The sequence below is a fragment of the Lacerta agilis genome, chromosome 6 (genome assembly GCF_009819535.1).
Source record: "Lacerta agilis isolate rLacAgi1 chromosome 6, rLacAgi1.pri, whole genome shotgun sequence".
Classification (NCBI taxonomy): Eukaryota; Metazoa; Chordata; class Lepidosauria; order Squamata; family Lacertidae; genus Lacerta; species Lacerta agilis.
The window spans coordinates 52,757,309-52,779,047 of record NC_046317.1 but is presented as its reverse complement, the minus strand read 5'-3'; the positions used below and the strand labels follow the sequence as shown (position 1 = coordinate 52,779,047).

At 43.1% G+C, this 21,739-nt stretch overlaps 1 protein-coding gene across 1 annotated transcript; it reads left to right on the top strand.

Annotated features, from left to right (window-relative positions):
* Positions 1–9,921: 9,921 nt before the first annotated feature.
* LOC117048625 (gastricsin-like) lies at positions 9,922–18,823 on the top strand. Its single transcript, XM_033152686.1, has 9 exons — positions 9,922–10,054; positions 12,318–12,468; positions 12,882–12,999; positions 13,318–13,436; positions 14,524–14,723; positions 15,672–15,791; positions 16,315–16,462; positions 17,203–17,301; positions 18,442–18,823. Exons 1-9 carry the CDS (start codon positions 9,996–9,998, stop codon positions 18,595–18,597), a joined length of 1,170 nt encoding a protein of 389 aa, XP_033008577.1. The 5' UTR covers positions 9,922–9,995; the 3' UTR covers positions 18,598–18,823.
* The last annotated feature ends 2,916 nt before the right edge of the window (positions 18,824–21,739 follow it).

Here is a 21,739-nt window from a genome sequence, read left to right as displayed (position 1 = left end):
TTAAATACATGTTAATTTTATTTATTCATTTATTTATTTTTCGGGGAGGTGGGTGTGTGTGTCTCTATTTATTTATTTATTTATTTATTTATTTAGTCAAGAGTTGAAGTGCCAAGTAAATATAGAGAATAATGACTTTGTAGTTCATTCCTCTTTTGTGACAGTGGGGATGGGGGAGTTTGTGTGAAGAAGATCACATCCATCCATTCCCCCACCTCCCTGCCCGTGCCAATTGAAGGCCAAATAGTGGCAGTAAGGAAGGAAGGGATTTAGTCCAGCAGACTAGCATGGCTCCTTTGCAGAAGATTGGAAATGAACGCAAGGATGATCCTAGCACTGTGTACTTACAAAGCTGGTTCCACATGCCGACAAATCTGCTCTCATAACTCAAGTTCCTTTCTTCTTATTGGGTGTAATACACATCTCTCCATCGTTGCAGCAAAAAAGAACCATGGGACTGTAAATTGCCAACCCCTAACAAAGCCCCTAACAAACCTTTCAACACTGTCTTGCTAGTAGCTCCACAGAAACTTCGCAAGAAGCCAGCCTTCTTATAGTAGTGCTAGGGAGGGATGTGGATTTAGGTGCGGTTCACTCTTTTGCTGGTGTCCTTTGGAACTTCTCTCCCTCCACCTCACCTGATTGTGCCCATCTCTCAGTTCCAGCAGCCTTAATAGACCCCCCTCACACTGCTTCTTTGAATACTTTGGTGGATCCCAGCCCACCTTTCATGGATAATCGGCATCTGAATAGAGTTTTTTGACGAGCACGGCGTTGTTTCACTGTGACTGCCGGGGCTGGTTTAGACTAAAAATAACCTTACAGTAGGGAATGTGATTGTGGCCATTTCTTTTTGCTGCTGCAGTTCTTCCCCCAGAGGTGGCTTTTCCGGAGATAACTGCAGCGCCTTACAGTCCTGAGAAGCTGTTCAGCTTTATGGACTTTGTGCCCTTGAAGCCACTGGAAAAGTTCAGTAAGCCAAACAAGAAGGTATTTTATTGCTTCTAGAAGCTGCTTCATGGGTACTTTTTCTTAACTACTGTATTGCAGACCACTGTTCTGAGTTGTTTCTTTTTTGTCAGTTACCATATTTTCATATTCAGGGGAAGGGTTCTTAGCTCAGTGGTAGAGCTCATGCCACATCAGTCTGTGGCATCTTCAGGTCAGGTTGAGATAGGTTTTGAGAGCCGCTACTGGCAAGTCCGAGCCAGATAGACCTATGGTCTGATGGTACACAGCTGTTTCCCATGTTCTTATATTCTACAGCTTCCATGTAGGAGGCTGTGTGAAAAGCTTATAAACTAAGGCCTGTGCGCATACTACTGTTTCCTCTGGCTCCAGTGCACTCCATCCATGAGGCTCAGTGCACACAGTGTTAGCCACATTGCACAAGCATCCTGTGTTTCCCCAAGAAATACCTCTGTTTGATGTGTTTCTCCTCAAATCAGCTTCCATCCAACTTGGTTTAAGCTGAGATGCACACAGTTCAGACAGCTGTTGCGCATGCACAGAAGGCAGCACGTGCACAGATGACCGCTTCCTGGAATAGGAGTCCAGAGGGGTTGCAGGCATGGGGGGGGGGAAACAAATCAAGCATCACACATTGGGTGATGGCACTCCTGCCGCTGCTCTAGTGTGTACAGGAAGTGTAAAGGCAACTTGAAATGCAGCAGGGGGAAGCGACCTTGCTGTGTCTTAAGCTGCTCCTGCGTATGGACCCACTTGCTCCTTACATGCTATTGTTCCCCTGCTCACTCCCCTTTGAACATCTTGTCTTTCCCACTTCTACGTGAATACAGCCAGTGAAGATCGTTTGTCAGTCAGTGTACTGGGATTCGGGACTGATTCTTACTTCACAGTGAGAGGGCTTGCATGGGGCGGCTGCTCCACATGGCTTCAGCAGGGCAGGTGACCACAGTGGCGATGTCAGATCTTCAGGGTTTCCCCCTTGTTGCATCCTTTGCGGTCTTGTGGACCCCAGTTTAAGAACCACAGGTGTAGGGGGAAGGGGATCCCACAGTTAAGGCGGACAGACTAGTCAAGAAGGTGCTTGGATTTATCTTAAAGATAACAATGGAACATAGAGGTGGATGTGCTAAATTTTAGAGCCCAAACAGATTTCTATTTGGTGACAGAGTAAAACAGCATGAAGAATCGTTGCAAGTAAGTTTTCTTTTCCCCCCTAAAAACATTTCAGTGTGAAGTTTGTTTTTAAGGCCATCAGTAGCCTTTCTTCTTACCTCATTTTGTACCGTTTCACTATTGAATATAGTATGAGAAAGTGAACAAGCAACCAAAGTGAGATCTGTGTGTTTTGTTGTCGGGAAAAGACTAGGTACATGCTCTGCAATGCTCTTTCAATAGTCTTTCTTACCTTATTTTGTACCAGGTTTTTTTTTTTTTAAAATAAAGTTGTAGGGGAATCTGATTACCTCCAGCATGATTAAAGCAGGTGTAACTTTTAGTATTGATCTGCCCTATGGAGACACAGACCAAATCAGTTGCAGTGAAACAAGCAGAGTGGGCTGCCACCTAGTGTTGTCTTTTGGAAGTGTATGTCCCTTTGTCATCAACTCTTCCCATAGTCTGCCAGCCTGTTATTTTTTACTAGATCTACAAGCACGCTTTGCACAGCCACTGACCCAATGGAACGTGGTGCTCTTCCAATCTTTTTGACCAGAAGTGTTAGGGGTGCCACTTTCTCCCTTGACAAAGGCTCATTAATAGGTCTATGATAGGCACAAATTCAACAGGTGCAGCTTCCCCCATTATAGAGATGAGTGATGGAGAAAGCTACACATCTGGGATAGCTGCCTGCTGTAGACCTATTTGGGACAGACTTTCCTAGATCACAAAAAAGAGGTCAGGGTGGGGGAAGGGTGATAATTCTAAAGAGAGTCTAAAATTGATCTTATAAATATTGATATAAAAATGGATCTTAAATAATTGTAATTTTCCCAGCCACATGTGGGACCTTTCTACTCTTCGGCATAAGCCCAGAGCTTATAATGAAAACTCATGGATAATCTATTTAATATAAATAAGGAAAATGAAAGTCCAAGGTGTTTCAGTTCAGCCCTTGATCAACTTTCACAGCATGAAACCAGATACATTTGGTTCTAGTAGTAGGCCTCATCAAGTCCAGCTTATGACAAGAAAATACTTTCTTTGTTTCCTGATCATTTTTGTGTTGTTTTTCATGCAGTGGGTTGTCTTTGACCTTTTGATTTGCACATGTTTGCCTTGCTTTTTAACAACCATTGACAAAATGTGGCTCAAGGGTGCAAGTGGAGCTTATTTTCTCTCATTTGTTACATGTGCCATGCTAGCCTTAATTAATAAAGCAAACGGAAGAAAAAGGCCTTTTTTTTCTTTTGTAAACCAGCTGCTGTGCTGCCCCATCTCTGGATACAAGGTGCTCAAGCAAGTGGATATCTACCTGCTTTTAAAGCTCTATCTGGTGCTATGAGAAAGACAATTAAGTTCAACGTAATGCTTTGGTCAATTAACAAGGCAATGTCCTATTCTGGCCTAACTTGGATCATCGCTGTGTTCCCCTCACCCTGCAGAAACCCTATGCTTTCAGCAACAGTGTGTTAGGCAATGTCTCTCCCCCCCCCCAATAGCTTTTCTTTGCATGGCCAATGTAGAAAGCTGTGGTTATTTATTGCTTCCCACAAAACTAGTAAATGCACTAAGTCTCCCTCTCTTGGGTGGGATGAGTGGGAAGGCAAAGTAAAATGGCAACCTTAGACTACCTATGAGTTTATGACTTCTGTGATCTCATCCCCATGTTAAATCTGTATAGTCTGCATAAACTTTGTCTCATAGTGGGGAAACAACAATCTGTATCCTAAGGGAATCTCCCAGCTTGCTGTTTTTTTCCAAATTTTTCTTAGCCTTTTAGTTTCCAGAACATCTTAAGATGTTTATCCCCAAATCCCTTGGGTAGTAAAAATCAGCATTTAAAAGAGGAGCCTTAGTGGGTATGTATGTTTGCCATTACAATGTCCACACCATTTCTCATGAGGCTGGAGCAGGAACTACAAGTTGTGAAGCTGGGTAATGATGGTACCTACTCACTTCATAGAGGTATTATGAAGATTAACTGGTGTTTACAAAGGGTTTGAGTGACATAAGTGCCAAGAATCGTTATGACTGAAGTTAGTTTGTACGTCAAATGTAATCTGGTTGGTTGTGACTTTAGTTTTGCAGCCAGTGTGAAAGGGCTGTCCACATACCTCTTAATTCCCCAATATACGGTACTTGCCATTGCTCCATAATGGGTATATCTGTACTCTTGCTTGGGGAGTCATCTTGTCCCTTGTGGAAGAAGGGGTGACTATTTTTTATTTGCATTCGTAACTTTTCTTAACATTTGCCCCCAACTATTCTGCTTATATTTTCGCGTGGCTTGTTGACCCTTTCTTTAATTGCTGAATTGCATAAAAGCAGATTGGCACTGTCTTTTTAACAGCTGTGCCAATGATACAAGGTGCCATTTTCTCTCGTTCTAGTGGCAAGTCAACCTGCATCTGCTAGTATTTTTGCTGATGTACAGGTTGTAAAGGCACAGGTGTTCTGTTTCCTAGGGATTGTGGCCACCTCATCATGGTGTCCTCTCGGGAACTTTAAGCTCTGGACTTCTGTGAAAATATGCTAAATTCCTACAGCTACTTTAGGAGAAAGAATCTAAACCATTAGCTAAGGAAGTTACCAGATTGGCATATGCGAGCCACTGACTAGGATGAGTGAGGGGATAGATTGGGGAGGAGTCTGGTTACATAAAGGGGATGCCATTTCCTCTGCAAGTGATTCATTTTGAAAAGCCCAGCTTTAGCTAGGCAAATCTCAAGCTTTTACCCTGTGCAGTTTTCTTCATAGTTAACTAGTACTGATGTCTTTGCTGACTATCTGATGTGGCAGGAAAGCAAAGGCACTTGGGGATGCCCAGCTGCTCTGACCACAAAAGCTGCTCTGTGGTTTCTTTCTTCACTGGTTCCTGCTGTGTATCCTCCATTCATTCTCTCTTTGTATCGACCGTATCCTTCAAAGCAAATAGCATTAGCAGTGCCATGTGATTGAGGAGCGCTCGTGTCTTATTTTAATGTGCACTACGAATGTATCCAAAATAAATGAAATCTGATTACTATCTTTTGGAAGGCATGGCTTGTTTTGATTTGTGAACAAATCATAAATCAAGATCATTTTGGCTGTGACCAAATCTCCCTTCTTTACCTGCAGTCCCGGACTTTCCACAGAACTTCTACATACAGGTAATCTCCATCCTTACTCTGGGTATGATGTCACGCGAACTCTCTCAGATCTTATACTTGACATTCATGTTAAACCTGTCCTTGTGTAGAGCTTCGCCTTACTCAGAAAAATAGTGGCTCAATCAAGCTCCAAATGGTTTTTCACCGTGATGCGACTGCAGAAATCCACTATGCATTTGAGAAAACAGCAAACCTGTCCTCAACTGCAAACAGCAGCACTATATACTGTGTGTCAGAATTCAGGGTGTGCCTTTTGGTGTATGTCCTTAGCTATGCTTAAAGGATAGAGGGTTTCGACCTGAGGCAATCAAGGAATTGGTCCTTAAACACCAAGGTAGAGACAGCATGCCAGAAGTGGTACAGAATTTGGCATCCAGTAAGAAAATCAGGGTGAAAATAGGTGCACTCTCAAATTCAGAGTCTCATTCTTGAATTGGACCATGTTTGGGTCAGCATGGCTCATGGCATCATCAATAAAGAAAGTCCCCAAACTACTTGCAGGGGTTGAGGTTCACTGACAAATGTGCCAGTTTCTAAGAGCCTAAAGCAATCTGCACCCTGGTTTGAGTTTTCCACTTTTTCTGAGCTATGAAAAACCACATCTTCCACGTGAAATTTCAGTCACTGGCTTTAAGAATTATTCTGGATCTCTACAATGCATTCTCTCCCACTGCATTATCTGAAAAACGGGGGTGGGGGGAATATGGAGATAGTCCTACGGAATACCTACTTCTCATGACTTAATCCAACCAAGGCAGTTGTGTTGTTTATTAAATTTATTCCTGCCCTTCCTCCCAAATGAGCCCAATTCAATACAAGCTGGAATGATTTAAAATATTTGGTTTGGACATGTGGAACCCTGATTCAAATCTCTGCTCAGCCATGAAACTCACTTAAGGTAGTGACCATGGCCTACAGTAAACTGCAATGTAGATTAAATTCTTGGATGGTTGAGTCCGGAACAACCATAGGATGTCACAGAATGACGAAGACTTACAAACATTAATGCTTTTGGGCACCTGAACACAAACACAATGTTCCCCGGCCTAAGGAAGAAATGCCGTTGTGTAGAGTCAGATCATTATGAATTGCTCCATCTCAGAATGTGTCTGAAGATGAATGTTAGGATACCTGTGTAGGAGGTTGGGTGGGATCAATTGGCTGGATGCTACATGCAGCTGCATTTCTGCTCATTTTAGTAGAAAAGATTAGTATGCTGTTCAATACAAGGTGGCCAACTTTCCTACTGTTGTACTGGAAATCTTGCAAATGGAATCAGATCAGACTACATACAGTGCACACACACATTTTTAAATGCCTTTTCTAGAGAGCTCCTGCAGTTAGGAGCCACATGGCAAACTTTCCATTGCATATCAGGTGTGATAAGGCTCACCTTAAGTGAATGGCTGTTTATCATTGCCCTCTTTATAATTAAATCTTCAGAGGGCACTTTGCCACGTGGTGCGGATCCTGCCAGATCCTGGTTGAGGTGAATGGTACCGGGTGAGCAATTGTAGCTGCTTATCTGGTAACCAGCAAGACTGCTTCTGGCTGTCCTTACTCAGGCAAAATAGGATTTGCTTTCCATCTTGGATAAGATTGTGATGGGAACGGGGCTCTTATTAGGCATCAGAATGATAAAATGAAGTGGGTGTTAAAATGGGCAGGTAAAAGTCCCGAAATAAGAGGGAGTATAGCTAGGCCGCAATCCATAGAAGGGGAAGGAGAAGAAAGGCACAGATTTTCCAAAGGAAAATAGGTTAACGAAACAATAGTGGGGTACTTGCTTAAAATAAAATTAAAAAATTGATATGATTGACCATCTGTTTAAGTGAATCTTACTAATTGTTTTAAAACTTGCAAGCAGTATTGAAATTGCCCATAGCATGGGATGGAAAGGGAATGTATTGCTTATCACAAAGGGCCATAGCTCAGCAGTCGGACACAGGCTTTGCACGCAGAATGTCTCTAGTTCTGCAACGGACAGGGAATGCCCCTGTCTGAAATCCTGGAGAGACAATCCTGAGTTGAATAAACCAGTGGTCTGACTCAGGGCCAATACGGACTGGTGCAGGGTGTGTTTTTTTGCAGGTGTATTCGGCACCATGCCATTTATGCAATAAAAGTGCATTAGTAGCGGATAGTAGTGCATCATTCACACATCATTCTGCTTTTTGAGTTGTTCTGTGACTGCAACATTAGTTTCTGGAGTGGCACTCTTGTGCTGTAGCACAACAAAAGTGAGACAAACAACAACCCAGGAACATTTGAGGCATGGAAATTTACAGGATTTAAGCAGCAAGTTACAGCGCATGTGCCAATTGGAACCAAAGCAGTATGTCCCCCTGAAACTTTTGCGGACTCAGAACCGTATTGAAAGTGGAATCGTTCATAACTGTCCTGATACAATCATGAGCAAAAATGAAAAGGACACCTGAAGAAGCCCTTAGTATAAGGCAGCTTCCTATGTTCCCGTTCCCAGTAGTGACCGTGAAAGCACAACAATAACAGGTCAGTTATAATACAGCAACCCTGCAACTTATGTGGGGTTTACGTTCTTGGAATTACACCGGAAGCCAAAATTGCAAATATTCAAAACACATTGAGTTCAATAGCGGGTGGTATTGCCAAAGCCATTTTTCCTGGAAACTCACCTCTTTTCCACCCTCTTAGTACTTTTTTCTTTTTCTTTTTTTTGCCACACACATAAAGCTGAATGTGCACAAGTTAAATTCATGTAAGTTTGGGGCTTACTGTACTTCAGTTCAGCCAAGTTGGTTGAAGCTACCTCCTAAGGAGCGCTCTGAAAACCCCCACAAATCTGACTGTACAATCTATTTAAAACTCTATAAACACACACAATAAAGGAGAACAAAAGCATTTCCATATTTTTAAAAACGCATCTTCAATAGAAGTCATGAAACTTGATGTTTCATTGCAGCAAACTATTCAGAAAGAATTGTTCATGTAACATTTGATCTGGTATGTCTCTGCAGAGCCACTGCACTCCCTCCCTCCCTCCTCTTGAAGCTACATATTAACATAGCCATTAGTCTATATCAGGGGTCTCCATCCAACATTCCATCTTTGGCTGCACATTTTGGCACCTGAAGCAAACCACAAAATAGGGGGGGGGGCTGTCTAGGGAACAAGGGGTGAGAGAAGATCAGGAATAAGTGCAGAATAAAGATCTATATCGGGAACAAGCAGGGGAGATCAGCAGCAACTATTATTTGTCACGAGGCTGCTGCAGAGGTGGCTGAGGAGGTGGTAGATTCAGCCTTCAAGGAGCTTGGCGCAACTGCCGCCACCACTGCAGCAGCGGCAACAGCAGCAGTGGGCAATGCATTCCTTGGAGGCCAGATCTGCTGCCCCAGGGGATCCTGCCACCTGAAGCAGACACTTTACCTTGCCTTATGGGTGGGCCGGCTCTGCACAGAGGCCGTTTTTCATGTCTGCTGTGTCCTCCCTCCCTGCTGAAATCAGGCTTTTTAGAAGTGTTCTCCCATAGGCAGAAGGTTGTGATATGTGCTTAACTGTGTGTGTGTGTGGTGCCGAAAACAGTTTCTCCAGTTTGCACATGTGCCCATGGGCCCCCAAAGGTTGGCATCTCCTGAACAATATGGTAAGTGGACTGATCTTTCTCCCTGTTCTACGTAAGACCCTTTCCTTGCCCCCAGAGCTCAGTACATAGTGGCAGCTCCCCTATCACCTAATGGGGAACAATGACTACGTACCTCATGGTGGAAAAATCCGCAAGATTGGGAGCTTTCACAGCTTGAAAAGCAGAGTGAGCAGGTATGCTATACCACCATGGGATTCATGGAACAGAAAGAGGATGTATATATCACAACGCAATGTTCTATCCCAGGCATGTCCAAAGTCCATTTCGGGGGCCTAATGTGGACCCCTGGCCGGTTTTACGGTTCCTGTGGCAGTTTATTCATCAGGGTCAAATCCCCCCAACAGCTGAAGAAGTTAAATCCCCAAAAAAGCTCAACAACTTTGGTTGGCCCTCATGCATGTTCACTTAATCAAATTGGGCCCTCTTTGAAAAATGTTTGGGCACCCCTGAGCTGTTCTGCTCATTCTATATGACTGGATCCTTGTGGGCCTTTTCTGTTCATGTCAAAGAATTTGACTTTCAATCTTGATTGGTATAGTATGGTTCTAGTGATGCTGGAATGCTTCTGATAAGACCTTGGATGGAAACAGTGAAGACCACATGACTGTTTAGGGCCTCATATTTTTTCCATTCTAATCAAAGTTATGCATGTTAACACCCCCTGCATGCTAACACTCCCTTATGAAAACATACACTATAACCAACATATCTCATATAAGTAAAAGATAAAACAAGTCCTTGCTGGAGATGCAGTTTGCAAGGACCTTGTGTGTGTGTTTTAAAGAGAACTGAATATATGATGATAAGAACCAATGTCAACCTCTACTTCCAAAATATGAGCTTAGCACAAAACATCATTTGCTTTTCTGATTAAATAATAGTGATTGAGATAAAAGTTCTGCAATGCCTTTGAGAAATTGTTTGACCCATTGTTAAGATTCTGATATGTGACTTGGCAGCATGTTGGTGAAAGCAGCACCGTTCAGGGTATATAAGAAGGGACCCTCCTATGCTAACACTTACCTAGTGTCTTGAGACCAAGCTGCAGCAGTGAAAGAATACACTTTAGAAACTGCTCAGAAGAAAGAAGCACCATGAAGTGGCTGATCGTTGCCCTGGTGTGCCTTCACCTCAGTGAGGGTGCTGTTGTCAAGTGAGTATGGAACAATGGTATGGTGTAGCCTCTCCAGATGATTCTTGGCTTCAGTTGTGCTTGGTAGCCAGAAAAAAAGAGCAGCAGTGAAGTATGAATGTTTAGCACGATGTGCCTGTAAAGTAATAATGTGCTGTTCATTACTTACTCCTATCTAGGAGTAAGCAATAAGCATTCGGCGAGGCTTAATCCCAGATAAACATGCCTAGGACCTTAAAAAACCTATGGACCAAGTTAGTCATAATGACTAGCCTGAGATCCATTGTTTTCTACTGGATTTCAGTAGCAAGCCTATGTCTACTTACCGGTAACTATGCACTGAATTCAGTCGTTCTGAGTATATGAATGATTGTGAGATTATCTAAAAAAAAAATTAGATAATGGAGTAGCCAACATGGTGCCCTCCAGATGTTGTTGGATTTCAACTTCCACCAGCCCCAGCCAGCACGGCCAATGGTCATAGATGATGGAAGTTGTAGTCCAGCAAAATCTGGAAAGCACAATGTTGGCTATTTCTGATTTAGATAATAGCACCGATGCTCTTTTATTGAGTTGTTAAGTGAAAAATATAGCTGTAAAGTGCAAACAGAGCATTTTGTCATTGAAACTTTATTTTTATAAAAGCCTTTAAAACCACAATATTCTATCCAAAGGCAGAGATTCTCAGTAAGCAACTGAGACCCAGTTTTTTGAAACTGAAAACCTTCGTGTTTCGAAATTTTCAAGACATAGGAATCAAATTGACATGACATTTCCTGCAAAGATGCATAGCATTTCCCAATAACATCTGTGAGAACAAAATGTACATTTAAAAAAATAAAACACTCCTGTACACACTTACCTGAAAGCAAGTCCTGCTGAACTCAGTGGGCTTAACTTCTCAGGAGATGTGCACAGGGAGGATTATACTGTTAATGTTCTTTCATTCATTCATTTGTATTTCATTGCATTGTTAGAATTGCATGTATGATGAATGTATGTTTCCTATGCAGGCCTTTTTCAGTCTCTATTCAATTCACTTCCTACATCAATTGCTTTAATGTATGAGACGAATGATTCATTTAGATCAGCATTTTTTTCCTCAAAAGAAGCCAGGCAGATTTCCTTGGTAAGCTCATGGGAGGTGTGATGGTGACAGCCATCATTTATCTGTCCTTCTCAGCAAATCAGAGTTATGCTGTAAACACTGAAGAACAACAGAAGAGTTGTGTGGTATCTTAAACACTCTTCATTGTTTTTGCTGCAAGACGCTAACACAACTACCTTTCTGGAAATTGTGAATATGGAGATTCCAATCTCAGTGATGCTACCATAGTTAATAGCCATGGAATCTTACTACTCATAGTTTGTATATGGGTAAAAAACTTACTTCCCTTAGAGCTAGGAAGGTCTGATGTATGTGTCTCCACAAGCAATTATTTGGTCCTGCAAGATCACTCCAATTCTGGTAGTGGTAGGATAAATATTTTTTTATTATTTAATTATATAGGTACTGGGGTGGGCAGAGAGAGCCAAACAGAGCCTTGATTGGCATGCTAATTGATCCCTCCTTGATTGTCAGGTGTAATATTAACTGATGAACAGCTAGTGGGCAATAACACACACACACTTCTCAGCTGATGATCAGCTGAAGAGGGATGTGTGTGTGTGTGTGTGTGTGTGACTGTGAGATGGGTACATCTACTTTTGGCAGCACCCACCACTGGCACGTAGTCCTAGAAGGATGGCCAAGGATGAATGTGGCCTTTGAGCCTGAAACGTTTTGCCATCCATGTTGTAGATATCATTACCTAAACAGACAAAGCTCAGGAAGGCAAGAGAATCACTGAGAAGGACAAAGACAGGATCCAAAATAGTTTAGCTAATACCTTTTTATTGGATCAGCAGCTGTAGGTATTGTTTAAATAGCAAGTAACATGAAAAATGGACAGAGAAGTTTTGGGCAGGGAGGGAAGGAGAAATGTGCAATATCACAGAAGAGAAGTCCAGTGGAAGAACCTGTACAAGTCTTCCTCTTGGCTTTCCATTCCTTGTTAACAACAAAGTGCGAGATTTAGTGTGGCCTTTTAAGGTTAGGATGGTGTTAGGTTAGCTTGAACCCTGGTGGAATTAGATAGAAGTTAGTGTGCTTGCCTTAGGTATTATATGGTTCAGACCAGAGAATTCCATCAATGGTCTGAAGATATTCCACTGAGCATACTTAATATGCAAAGAGTTTACAGCTGTCTTTTTGACTCTGCTTCTAACTCTTCATCCCATATAGAGTTCCCCTGAAAAAGTTCAAGTCCATGCGGGAGGTGATGAAGGAGAAGGGTGTCCTTGAAAAGTTCCTGAAGGACAATCATTTTGACCCTGCCAGCAAGTACTTCAACAACTATGCCAGTGCTTACGAACCCCTTGCTAACTACATGGACGTGAGTATATGGTTGGCTAAGAGAAGCTACCAAAATCATAGAAAGAGCAAAACTAGGAAAGCGTAAAGGCTAGGATTTCAACATGGGCTGGATGGATTAAGAAGTCCAGATTTAGCTGAATATCAGTGTTTGAGTCCTAATATGTGACTATTAAAAATCATGGGAGTTTTAAGTTTTGAGAATGGAATTGTGGCTCTCTTTGCGCATCACTCTAAATTAGAATATATGGGAGAGTATGAAAAATCAAAAGAAGAAAAATATACATGAGGAATGTTTCGGGTAGTTACAGTAATGGGTAGTTTTTGCTTCCTTTTGGGGTGGTTGTGCAAAATGTTCTGTTGAATGTGCTGGGAATTTATGCAGATATCAATGTGGTGAGGCCATTGTTGATGGCAATGTGCTCCTTTCTCTAGATGTCCTATTATGGAGAGATCAGCATTGGAACTCCACCCCAGAACTTCTTGGTTCTCTTTGACACTGGGTCATCCAACCTCTGGGTGCCATCTGTCTACTGCCAGAGTCAGGCTTGCAGTGAGTATCCTCTAAGCCAGTGGTGGCCAAACGTGGCCCTCCAGCCATTTGGGGACTACAACTCCCATAATCCCTAGCTAACAGGACCAGTGGTCAGGGATGATGGGAATTGTAGTCCCACCACTGCTCTAAGCAAAGCAAAGATGAAGAATGATTTTTGGGTTTCTATGTTGGTGCTGGGACTTTTCTCTCTCGCAGCTGTGGATTCAGGTTCAATGGCGGATGAGAAGAGAGAGTGACACACATGGTATTAAAACCTGGTTTTGTTGTGAGCCTAAAAGTGACACATGTCTGTTTTTCTTCAATTTCTACCACTAGCAAACCACCCATTGTTCAACCCCAGCCAGTCTTCTACTTATTCCACCAACGACCAGACCTTCTCTTTGCAGTATGGAACTGGGAGCCTCACTGGGCTCTTTGGCTATGATACCGTAACGGTAAGCAGGAGTGCACCCTAAATTCGTTTCAATAGTAACAACAACAACAACAACAGAATATTAAAAACTGCTTCTTGCAACAGAAGCAGATAGATAATAATTCACTGGCCAGGAAGGAATCCATTCTAACATTCCTAATGCAATGCACTTAGATCACACAGGTAACAAAGTATAGTGACCTTGAGCACAGCCAAAGCTGCAGATGCAGTGGAGGGTGGGGAGAAACCCCCTTGTACAAATATACTTGGAGATCCATTACAGCCAACCTCAACAATGGGTTCTTCAATAGCACTCTGTGAACTTAAGAGCGTCATTATCAAGAAAGCCCATCCACTGTGGCATCTGACCTACGCAAGGCAAGCCAGTTCAGGAATATGTGCATCCATTTCAATACTATTATGGAGTTGCTAGTATGCGTCAGGCAAGAGGATTTGTGCATAGTCACAGTGACCAGAGAGCAGTCATTCTTAAACCTTTTGTCACTTGTCCTCACCATGTCCCCTTTCCCCCCAGTTGCATGGCACATAACAGCTTTCCATGATGCCATTCTGCTATATTTCTTGATGGTAGTTGTCCACTTTATAGTGGTGCCCCTTTCTCTGTCACACTAGTATGAGAACTGATATTTCTACTTTGAAACAAGGCAGCTGGTAGTGACATTGCACTAGTGCAGTGACTGCTATCATACTCCATGCATAATACTCATTAGCTCAAGGGATTTATTAGATTAGTCTACTATATTTTTGAAGGTGGTAAAAGAAGAGAGCTAACTGCATTTCTAGGTATTGTTATGGAGACCCAATGAACAGAAAATCAAGAGAGGAACGCTTGAAAGTTCAACCATCTCCTCATCTTGATAATGAGCCCAGAGAGGTTTCATTTCCCCATATATTTTTAGTAACTCAAGTCCATTTAGATCACTTGTTTCTCAGAATAAAAAGTGGTTAGTGAATTGTCCTGTAGTATCCCCATTGCATATTGAGCTATCTGATGCTGTGCTTTTCTGGCAGGTTTCTTTTTCTCCCATTTGCAACGTGCTTATTCTACTTTGTTGTGATGATGACTCTTTCCTACAATTCCCTTCTAGATCCAAGGCATTTCCATCACCAACCAGGAATTTGGCCTGAGTGAGACTGAGCCTGGCACAAACTTTGTCTATGCCCAGTTTGATGGCATCCTGGGCTTGGCTTACCCTGCCATTTCTTCTGGTGGTGCCACCACAGTCATGCAGGGAATGCTCCAGCAGAACCTTCTTGACGCTCCCATGTTCGGCTTCTACCTGAGCGGGTACGGATGCAAAAAATTCTTTTTCTTTTGCATTTGCCTTGCCTCAATCTATCCCTCTTATCAGTTTCTCAGGGCACCTTTTAGTAGGGAAGGATGGCTTGGTCTTTTTCCAGTCCATATCACTTTCCCGCTTTGTTCATTCATAAGTAACAATTTTAAAAAACCGCATGAAGATTCATATTTAAATACTTATTTTTGAATATATTTTTCACAACGTGCTTTTCTGCATATATTTTCTCACAAAATATGCACATTTTTTATTCTACAATGTGCACTTTAAAAAGCATTCTGATTTGCTTTTTGTGTCAAAAACATTTCTTTGCAAACTTCAGAGAAAGGTGAAATCTGAAGGATAACTACATTCCGATCCACATGCTAGTTTGGAAGGGGCAGATCATGTCAGGTCATATTGGAATTCACAACGCAAATTCCTCAGACATCCTTATCTTTCAGGAAAAATCAATGTAAACCAGAAGCTACTCTCCTATTTTGTTGCCATTGCTTTAACCTTGAAGTGTACCTTGCCCCATCAGTGATGGGCAAACTAGACAAAGGAAGAGAAACTCATGGGGAATTATTGACTCACTTCTATCACAAGTTCATTCATTCCTGTTTAACACTATCCAACGACAATCTCCCCTCAGTGGCCATAGTTGTTTCTCTTTGAGTACAGCTTTCAGATTCAGCAGACTGCTTACTGAGAACCAGTATGGTGTAGTGGCTTGAGTGTCAGACTTGTACCTGGGAAACCAGGGTTCAAATCCCCACTCAGCCATGACATTTACTAGATCATCTTAGGCTTAGAGTAGATCCACTTTAGTCTTGTCCCATAAATGGCAACAGGTCTACTCTTAAGTATGACTGATTCCAGATCCAGCTCTCTGTCTCTTTCAGTGAATGTATGTAAATAATGAAGTGTTTTAACTTCTTGTGCATTTGTCCTTCTAGGCAAGAGGGCAACCAGGGTGGTGAACTTGCTTTGGGAGGAGTTGATTCCAGCCTCTACTCTGGTCAGATTGTCTGGACTCCAGTCACCCAAGAAGCTTACTGGCAAATTGCAATCGAAAGGTGAGGCTATTCTCATAGATGATGTCTACTGGGAGCCTGATCAGGCTTCAGTGGAGGCTTGTGGTTGAAAACCTGAACAGTCCATTGATTTGAGTTTTTGGACTCTTTAAATCTATTGCCCTTGGACCAGCTGAGTAATTTCCCCTCATCTTATTTTGCATACTGTGAAACATGATCCAAACAGCATATCCTTTGCTTACGCTGTCCAGCCCATCTGAAAATTATAGTTCAACAAACTATATCTTATTCAATTCATTTCTGGCTCTGGCTCTCTGCATCTTCCAGGACACGGAAAGAAGAGCTGTGATTATTATACAGGTAGCCCAATTACAAAAACCTAAGCAAGACTGCAATCCTGCTTTTGGTTATTATGAAAAGCTCAAAACCATGGCAGCTTTGATAATGCCATGAAAACATCAAAAGCAAGCAAGGAAGCATGACATCCTATGGTCTTGCGGCTCCTTGATGGATCATCTTAATAGGAATATAACCGCTGACAACTTTTTAAACTTCCCCCCTCTAGCTTCTATATTGGCAACCAGATCAGCGACTGGTGCAGCCAGGGATGCCAGGCAATTGTGGATACTGGAACGTCCCTCCTCACTGCTCCACAGCAGGTCTTTGGAGAGCTGATGCAATACATTGGAGCCGAGCAGGACAGCAATGGCGAGGTAGGGGGGAACGCAGCTGTGGATAGGGGGCGCGACCACTTAGCACCAGCAATCTGAAGATGCTCAGTATCAGCACCCGTGAAACTTAGCATGTTCTTGTTTGACCCCACACAGTGGATAAAGTTCAAAGGATCATGCAAGGAGTGTAGACTCAGGGAAATTTATTTCTCTTATTCGGCTGGTGGGGTGGGAGACAGCAGCAGAGGAAGTCACTCAGGGTGAGGATGGGGTGAGCCGCCCATAGGGGCGGGGCACACCACAGGGCCTCCGGAGTATGCCTGCCTCCTCCTACTCCGCTGCCCTACAGGTGGGTGGGGAGGCAGCAGGTGGACCTTTTGGGCAGTGCAGAGCCTGCACGTGCCCAAGCCACCATGTCTCTCCCAGGAGAGAAGCATGGCTCGGCCGCGCTGCAGGCCCCACAGCGCAGGGTGAGTGCCGCTTGGCATTTTGTCACCCCCTTCAGTGGTGACACCCGGGGCGGACCACACCCACCACACCCTGCTTCCTCTGCCCATGAGGGGGGAGTGTTACCAGCTGTCAGAAAACTCCATCATCTTCCTGCCACAAACTCCCACCTTGACTTTGAACAAACCATTGAAGATCTGCATTTCAGCTTTAACCACCAGGGAAAGGGCACCTAAGGATCCTTGGTTTTTTTAGTTAGTGGTGGTAATGTTTGAAGTACAATAGTGATTGAAATATGCTGCCGCTTAGCTCTTACCATACTTCTCCTCCCACAGTATGTGGTCAGCTGCAGCAACATCCAGAGCATGCCCACCATTACTTTTGTCATCGGTGGAAGCAGTTTCCCTCTGAGCCCCTCAGCCTACGTCCTTCAGGTATGTGAGACCACTGAAAAGCTACTCCCTGTTAGTTAGTTACTTATTTGTTTGCTTATTTAATAATCCACACCTTCACAAACAAATATCAAGGTGGTATACAACATGTAAGAATAAAATAATTGAAAAGCACTAATGGAAACATAATTAAAGACATCAGTTAATACTGATTGATGGCACCAGGCACTGGAAAAAGTTTTATCCCTATGCTGGTGGGTGTTTCAGTACTTAGGGCTGGTTGTCTCATCCAAGGACTTGCTTCTGGCTAAACTTCCTATGTGGTTTTTCATCTACCTAGGGGAATATGTGATGTAAAGCAGTCTTTAAAAATAACCACTAGGAAACGTAGTTAGTGTCTATGCCAATGTAGTAGGATGCAGGTGTAAAGTGCTTGTCTTCGTAGCCGAGTAAGATTGTCTTCCATAGACACGGTTTTAACAATGAGTCCGTAAGTGACTGTGGAGGCCAATTCTGGATCCACACATCCTTCCACAGTGGGGACATTGGTTTCTGGGTGAGAGTTGATCACGGTGTGGATTTGCCAAGCGTGCCTTCCTCTTAGCATGTTTCTCCCTTGCGTCCTGAGTTCGAGTTACTGGGATTCTGTTTGTACCCTTCTGACTGCAGAGCAGTGGTCTTACACCTCTGTGTGGGGTCAGTGTGCAACAGTACTTTGCACAGCTGCTAATGCAAGTTTGCACTCTTACAGATACCTTTTTAATAAAAGCCAGACATTGACCAAGAAAATGGCAAAAATCTTGAAATTCAACATTCAGGTGCAAAGTTTGTGTGCTGAAATGTAGGGCCAGTGTGGTGTAGTGGTTAAGAGTGGTAGACTCGTAATCTGGTGAACCGGGTTCGCGTCTCCACTCCTCCACATGCAGCTGCTGGGTGACCTTGGGTTAGTCACACTTCTCTGAAGTCTCTCAGCCCCACTCACCTCACAGAGTGTTTGTTGTGGGGGAGGAAGGGAAAGGAGAATGTTAGCCGCTTTGAGACTCCTTCGGGTAGTGAAAAGCGGGATATCAAATCCAAACTCTTCTTCTTCTTCTCTCATTTCTCTGCAGCTTCTTATTTATGCCATGAAGTTGATGAAAACTCCCAAGCCAAATAGATTTAACTGTGGTTTTTCTTTCACAGAACAACAGCGGCTATTGCAGCATTGGCATCATGCCTACTTACCTGCCATCCCAGAATGGGCAGCCTCTGTGGATCCTTGGTGACGTCTTCCTTAGGTCCTACTATTCCGTTTACGATCTGGGCAACAACCAGGTTGGATTTGCACCAGTAGCATAAACACCCCCATAAGTCTTTTGTGCTGCTCCAGGCCTCGTCCTGCTTCATTCCGCCTGCTTATTCATTCTGATACATGCTGTAATCCACCGGCCTTCCTTTCTAAGGACTTGGAGGTGTTTCCTCTGCAAAAATTTGAAACCTCTGCTGTGAAAATCCACAACATGACTGCTGGGCTTCTCTCCAAAGTAACTGCAAGCAAATAAAAATATAATCATACAAATAACAATTTGAGTTGTATGAGTTCTTGCCTGACTTGCTTGGGAGAAATTATTATTATTATTATTATTATTATTATTATTATTATTAAATGTGTGTGTGTGTGTGTGTGTGAGAGAGAGAGAGAGAGAGAGAGAGAGAGAGAGAGAGATTCACAGACACATCGTAAACATAACTAAGATACTTTTAAAGGGAGTAAAACAATTGAAAATAGGTCTTAAAAATTGTATTGTGTTAAACATAATACAAAATGAGCACCAAAGGCAGAAACTTTTTCATCCGCCTTGAAAAGTCTGGAAAAGCAAAAGTGTCTTTAATTATTTCTGGAAAGTATAGCTAGTGGGTACCTATCATATCTCAATGGGAATGTTGTTCTAGAGACCAGGGGCAGCCACACTGAAAGCCCTGCTCTGCACTGCTGGAGAGTGGCAGCATCAGGTTTAGGGCTGTGTGGGCACATGGGGTGCTAAGTCAAAGGAGTGAAAAATGGAGAAGATCCAAAATTGAGAAGGTCCAAATTATTGCCTCACACAGGGCACCATGTTACAAATGATTACCCAAGTCCGCCCCGGTAGTGGGTTTCTGAAACTGCTAATGAAGCATGATGGGGAGAAATGTGACATCTCAATGTTTTCCCCAACATGGTTAATGGACAGAGTCAATGAAGCTGTTAGAGACGGAAAGGCTTCCTTGGGAAAAATGATAGTCTTGTGAGGGGAGCAAAACCGAAGACAAACCTTGGCAAAAGAAATAGGCAGCCTATAAGAGATGGGGGCCGGGGGGGGGGGGAGAGGAGCACAATGCTAAAAACATAAATACCAACAACAAGCATTCTTTAAACACATTAGGAACAAGAAATACAATTGAGGAAGTGTCAGACCTTTGGATGAGAAGGGAAACAAAAGTGTGCTAAAGGAGGAAAATGACACTGCAGAAAGGCCAAATGAATTATTTGCATGTGTCTCCACGGGGAAGATGTAGGGCAGATAGCTAAGCCTGAACTTAGGAAGGGACTCTGAGGAACTGAGGTAAATAGTGGTGATAATAGATGAAATCCTGGGCCTAATAGATAAATTAATTACTGCCAAGTCTGGATGGTATCCACTCAAGAGTTCCCAAAGACTCAAGGCGAAATTTCTGAACTCCTTAACTTTTCCCTGACAGCAGTCTCCTAGTTGAAGACAGCAAAGCAGTCAAAGTAACACCAAAAGTGCAAACCAAAGCAAGTTCCAAAGCTCTTACTCCAATAGTTCCCTCCACAGTCTTCCATGTGTATGAGGCAGTTGTCTCCTGTCTTCCTCTCTGTGCTTATATGAAATAAATACTTGCCAACCTGCATAAAAGGATAAAGGCATAAAAGCAGCACATGTTTGACAAGTCAGTTTTCCCACTAGGACAAGTGTTCAAACTCAGGTATATCAAGAGTAAAGGATTATTCCATCCCCTGAGTGCCAGCACCTGCCAGTTTCCGAAAGTGATGCCACTAGATCAAAAAGATCAACAGCTCTTTACAACACTGGTTAGAATCATTTATTGTCCCTAACAATGCTAGCAAAGGGGACATAGTATATTAATTGTATATTAATTGTCCCTAAGGGACACGGGTGGCACTGTGGGTTAAACCACAGAGCCTAGGGCTTACTGATCAGAAGGTCGGCGGTTCGAATCCCCGCGACGGGGTGAGCTCCCGTTGCTCGGTCCCAGCTCCTGCCAACCTAGCAGTTCAAAAGCATGTCAAAGTGCAAGCAGATAAATAGGTACTGTTCTGGTGGGAAGGTAAACGACGTTTCCGTGCGCTGCTCTGGTTCACCAGAAGCAGCTTAGTCATGCTGGCCACATGACCCGGAAGCTGTACGCTGGCTCCCTCGGCCAATAACACAAGATGAGCGCCGCAACCCCAGAGTCAGCCACGACTGGACCTAGGGGTCAGGGGTCCCTTTACCTTTACCTTTAATTGTCCCTAACAATGCTAACAAAGGGAACACTGTATATTAATTGTATATTAATTCTATTTCTGCAAAGACTCCAGTACTCCAAGGTGTGAATGATATCACATTGCCACCATAAGTGCACAAAAGTTAAATTCACAAGCTGAAGATTCACAAACTGAATGGAACTGCTCTCCCATCCTAAAAGAATCACAGAACTGTAGAGTTGGAAGGGACCCCCACTCTAATCATCTAGTCCAACCCCCTGCAATGCAGGAATCTCAGCTAAAGCACCAATGACAGGTGGTCATTCAACCTCTGCTTAAAAACCTCCAATGGTTTGGATCTTTATTACAAAATGACACTGTGTGCAGGGATGTGCCCTCAATCCCATAAATCCTAGTAGCATGAATGCAGGCATTTCGTACTTAGTACAGTGGATATTGGGCTCAGGGAGAAAGTGTGCATGGTTTGCATGTTGTGTGTGTGTTGTGTGTGTGTGTGTGTGTGTGTGTGTGTGTGTGTGTGCAGCCAGTGAAACCCATATGAACGAGTCTATACTCTATGGTCAGAACAATTGGAGGGTATCTCCTACAGAATATCATGAGCTAGATGGTCTTGGGTGTCTTCTATTGATTGATTGAAAATGATGCGGAAGTAGAGTTTACTCCCCGCCTTTCCTATATGAAGTTACCCTTAGGAAAATGTTTTAAGTGGTGGAGATGATGACATGGGGCTTCAGGTGTGTAGTGCCTACTGCCTAGCTTCTTTAAATGGGAGCCACCATAATGAACTGTTGCTGTTTGAAGGACAAGCTGCAGATGCATTCAAAACATGAGGCATCAAGGAGCCCCCCTGTATTAGCTGCTCCACACTGTGGGTGGCCAGATGCCCTATTTTTAAAAGTTTATAAGATTAAAAATAAATAAAAAATAGCTGAATCAAGGCAATGTGCAACCCCTAGAGCACTTCATAAGTTGTGGTTTTTTGTTTGTTTT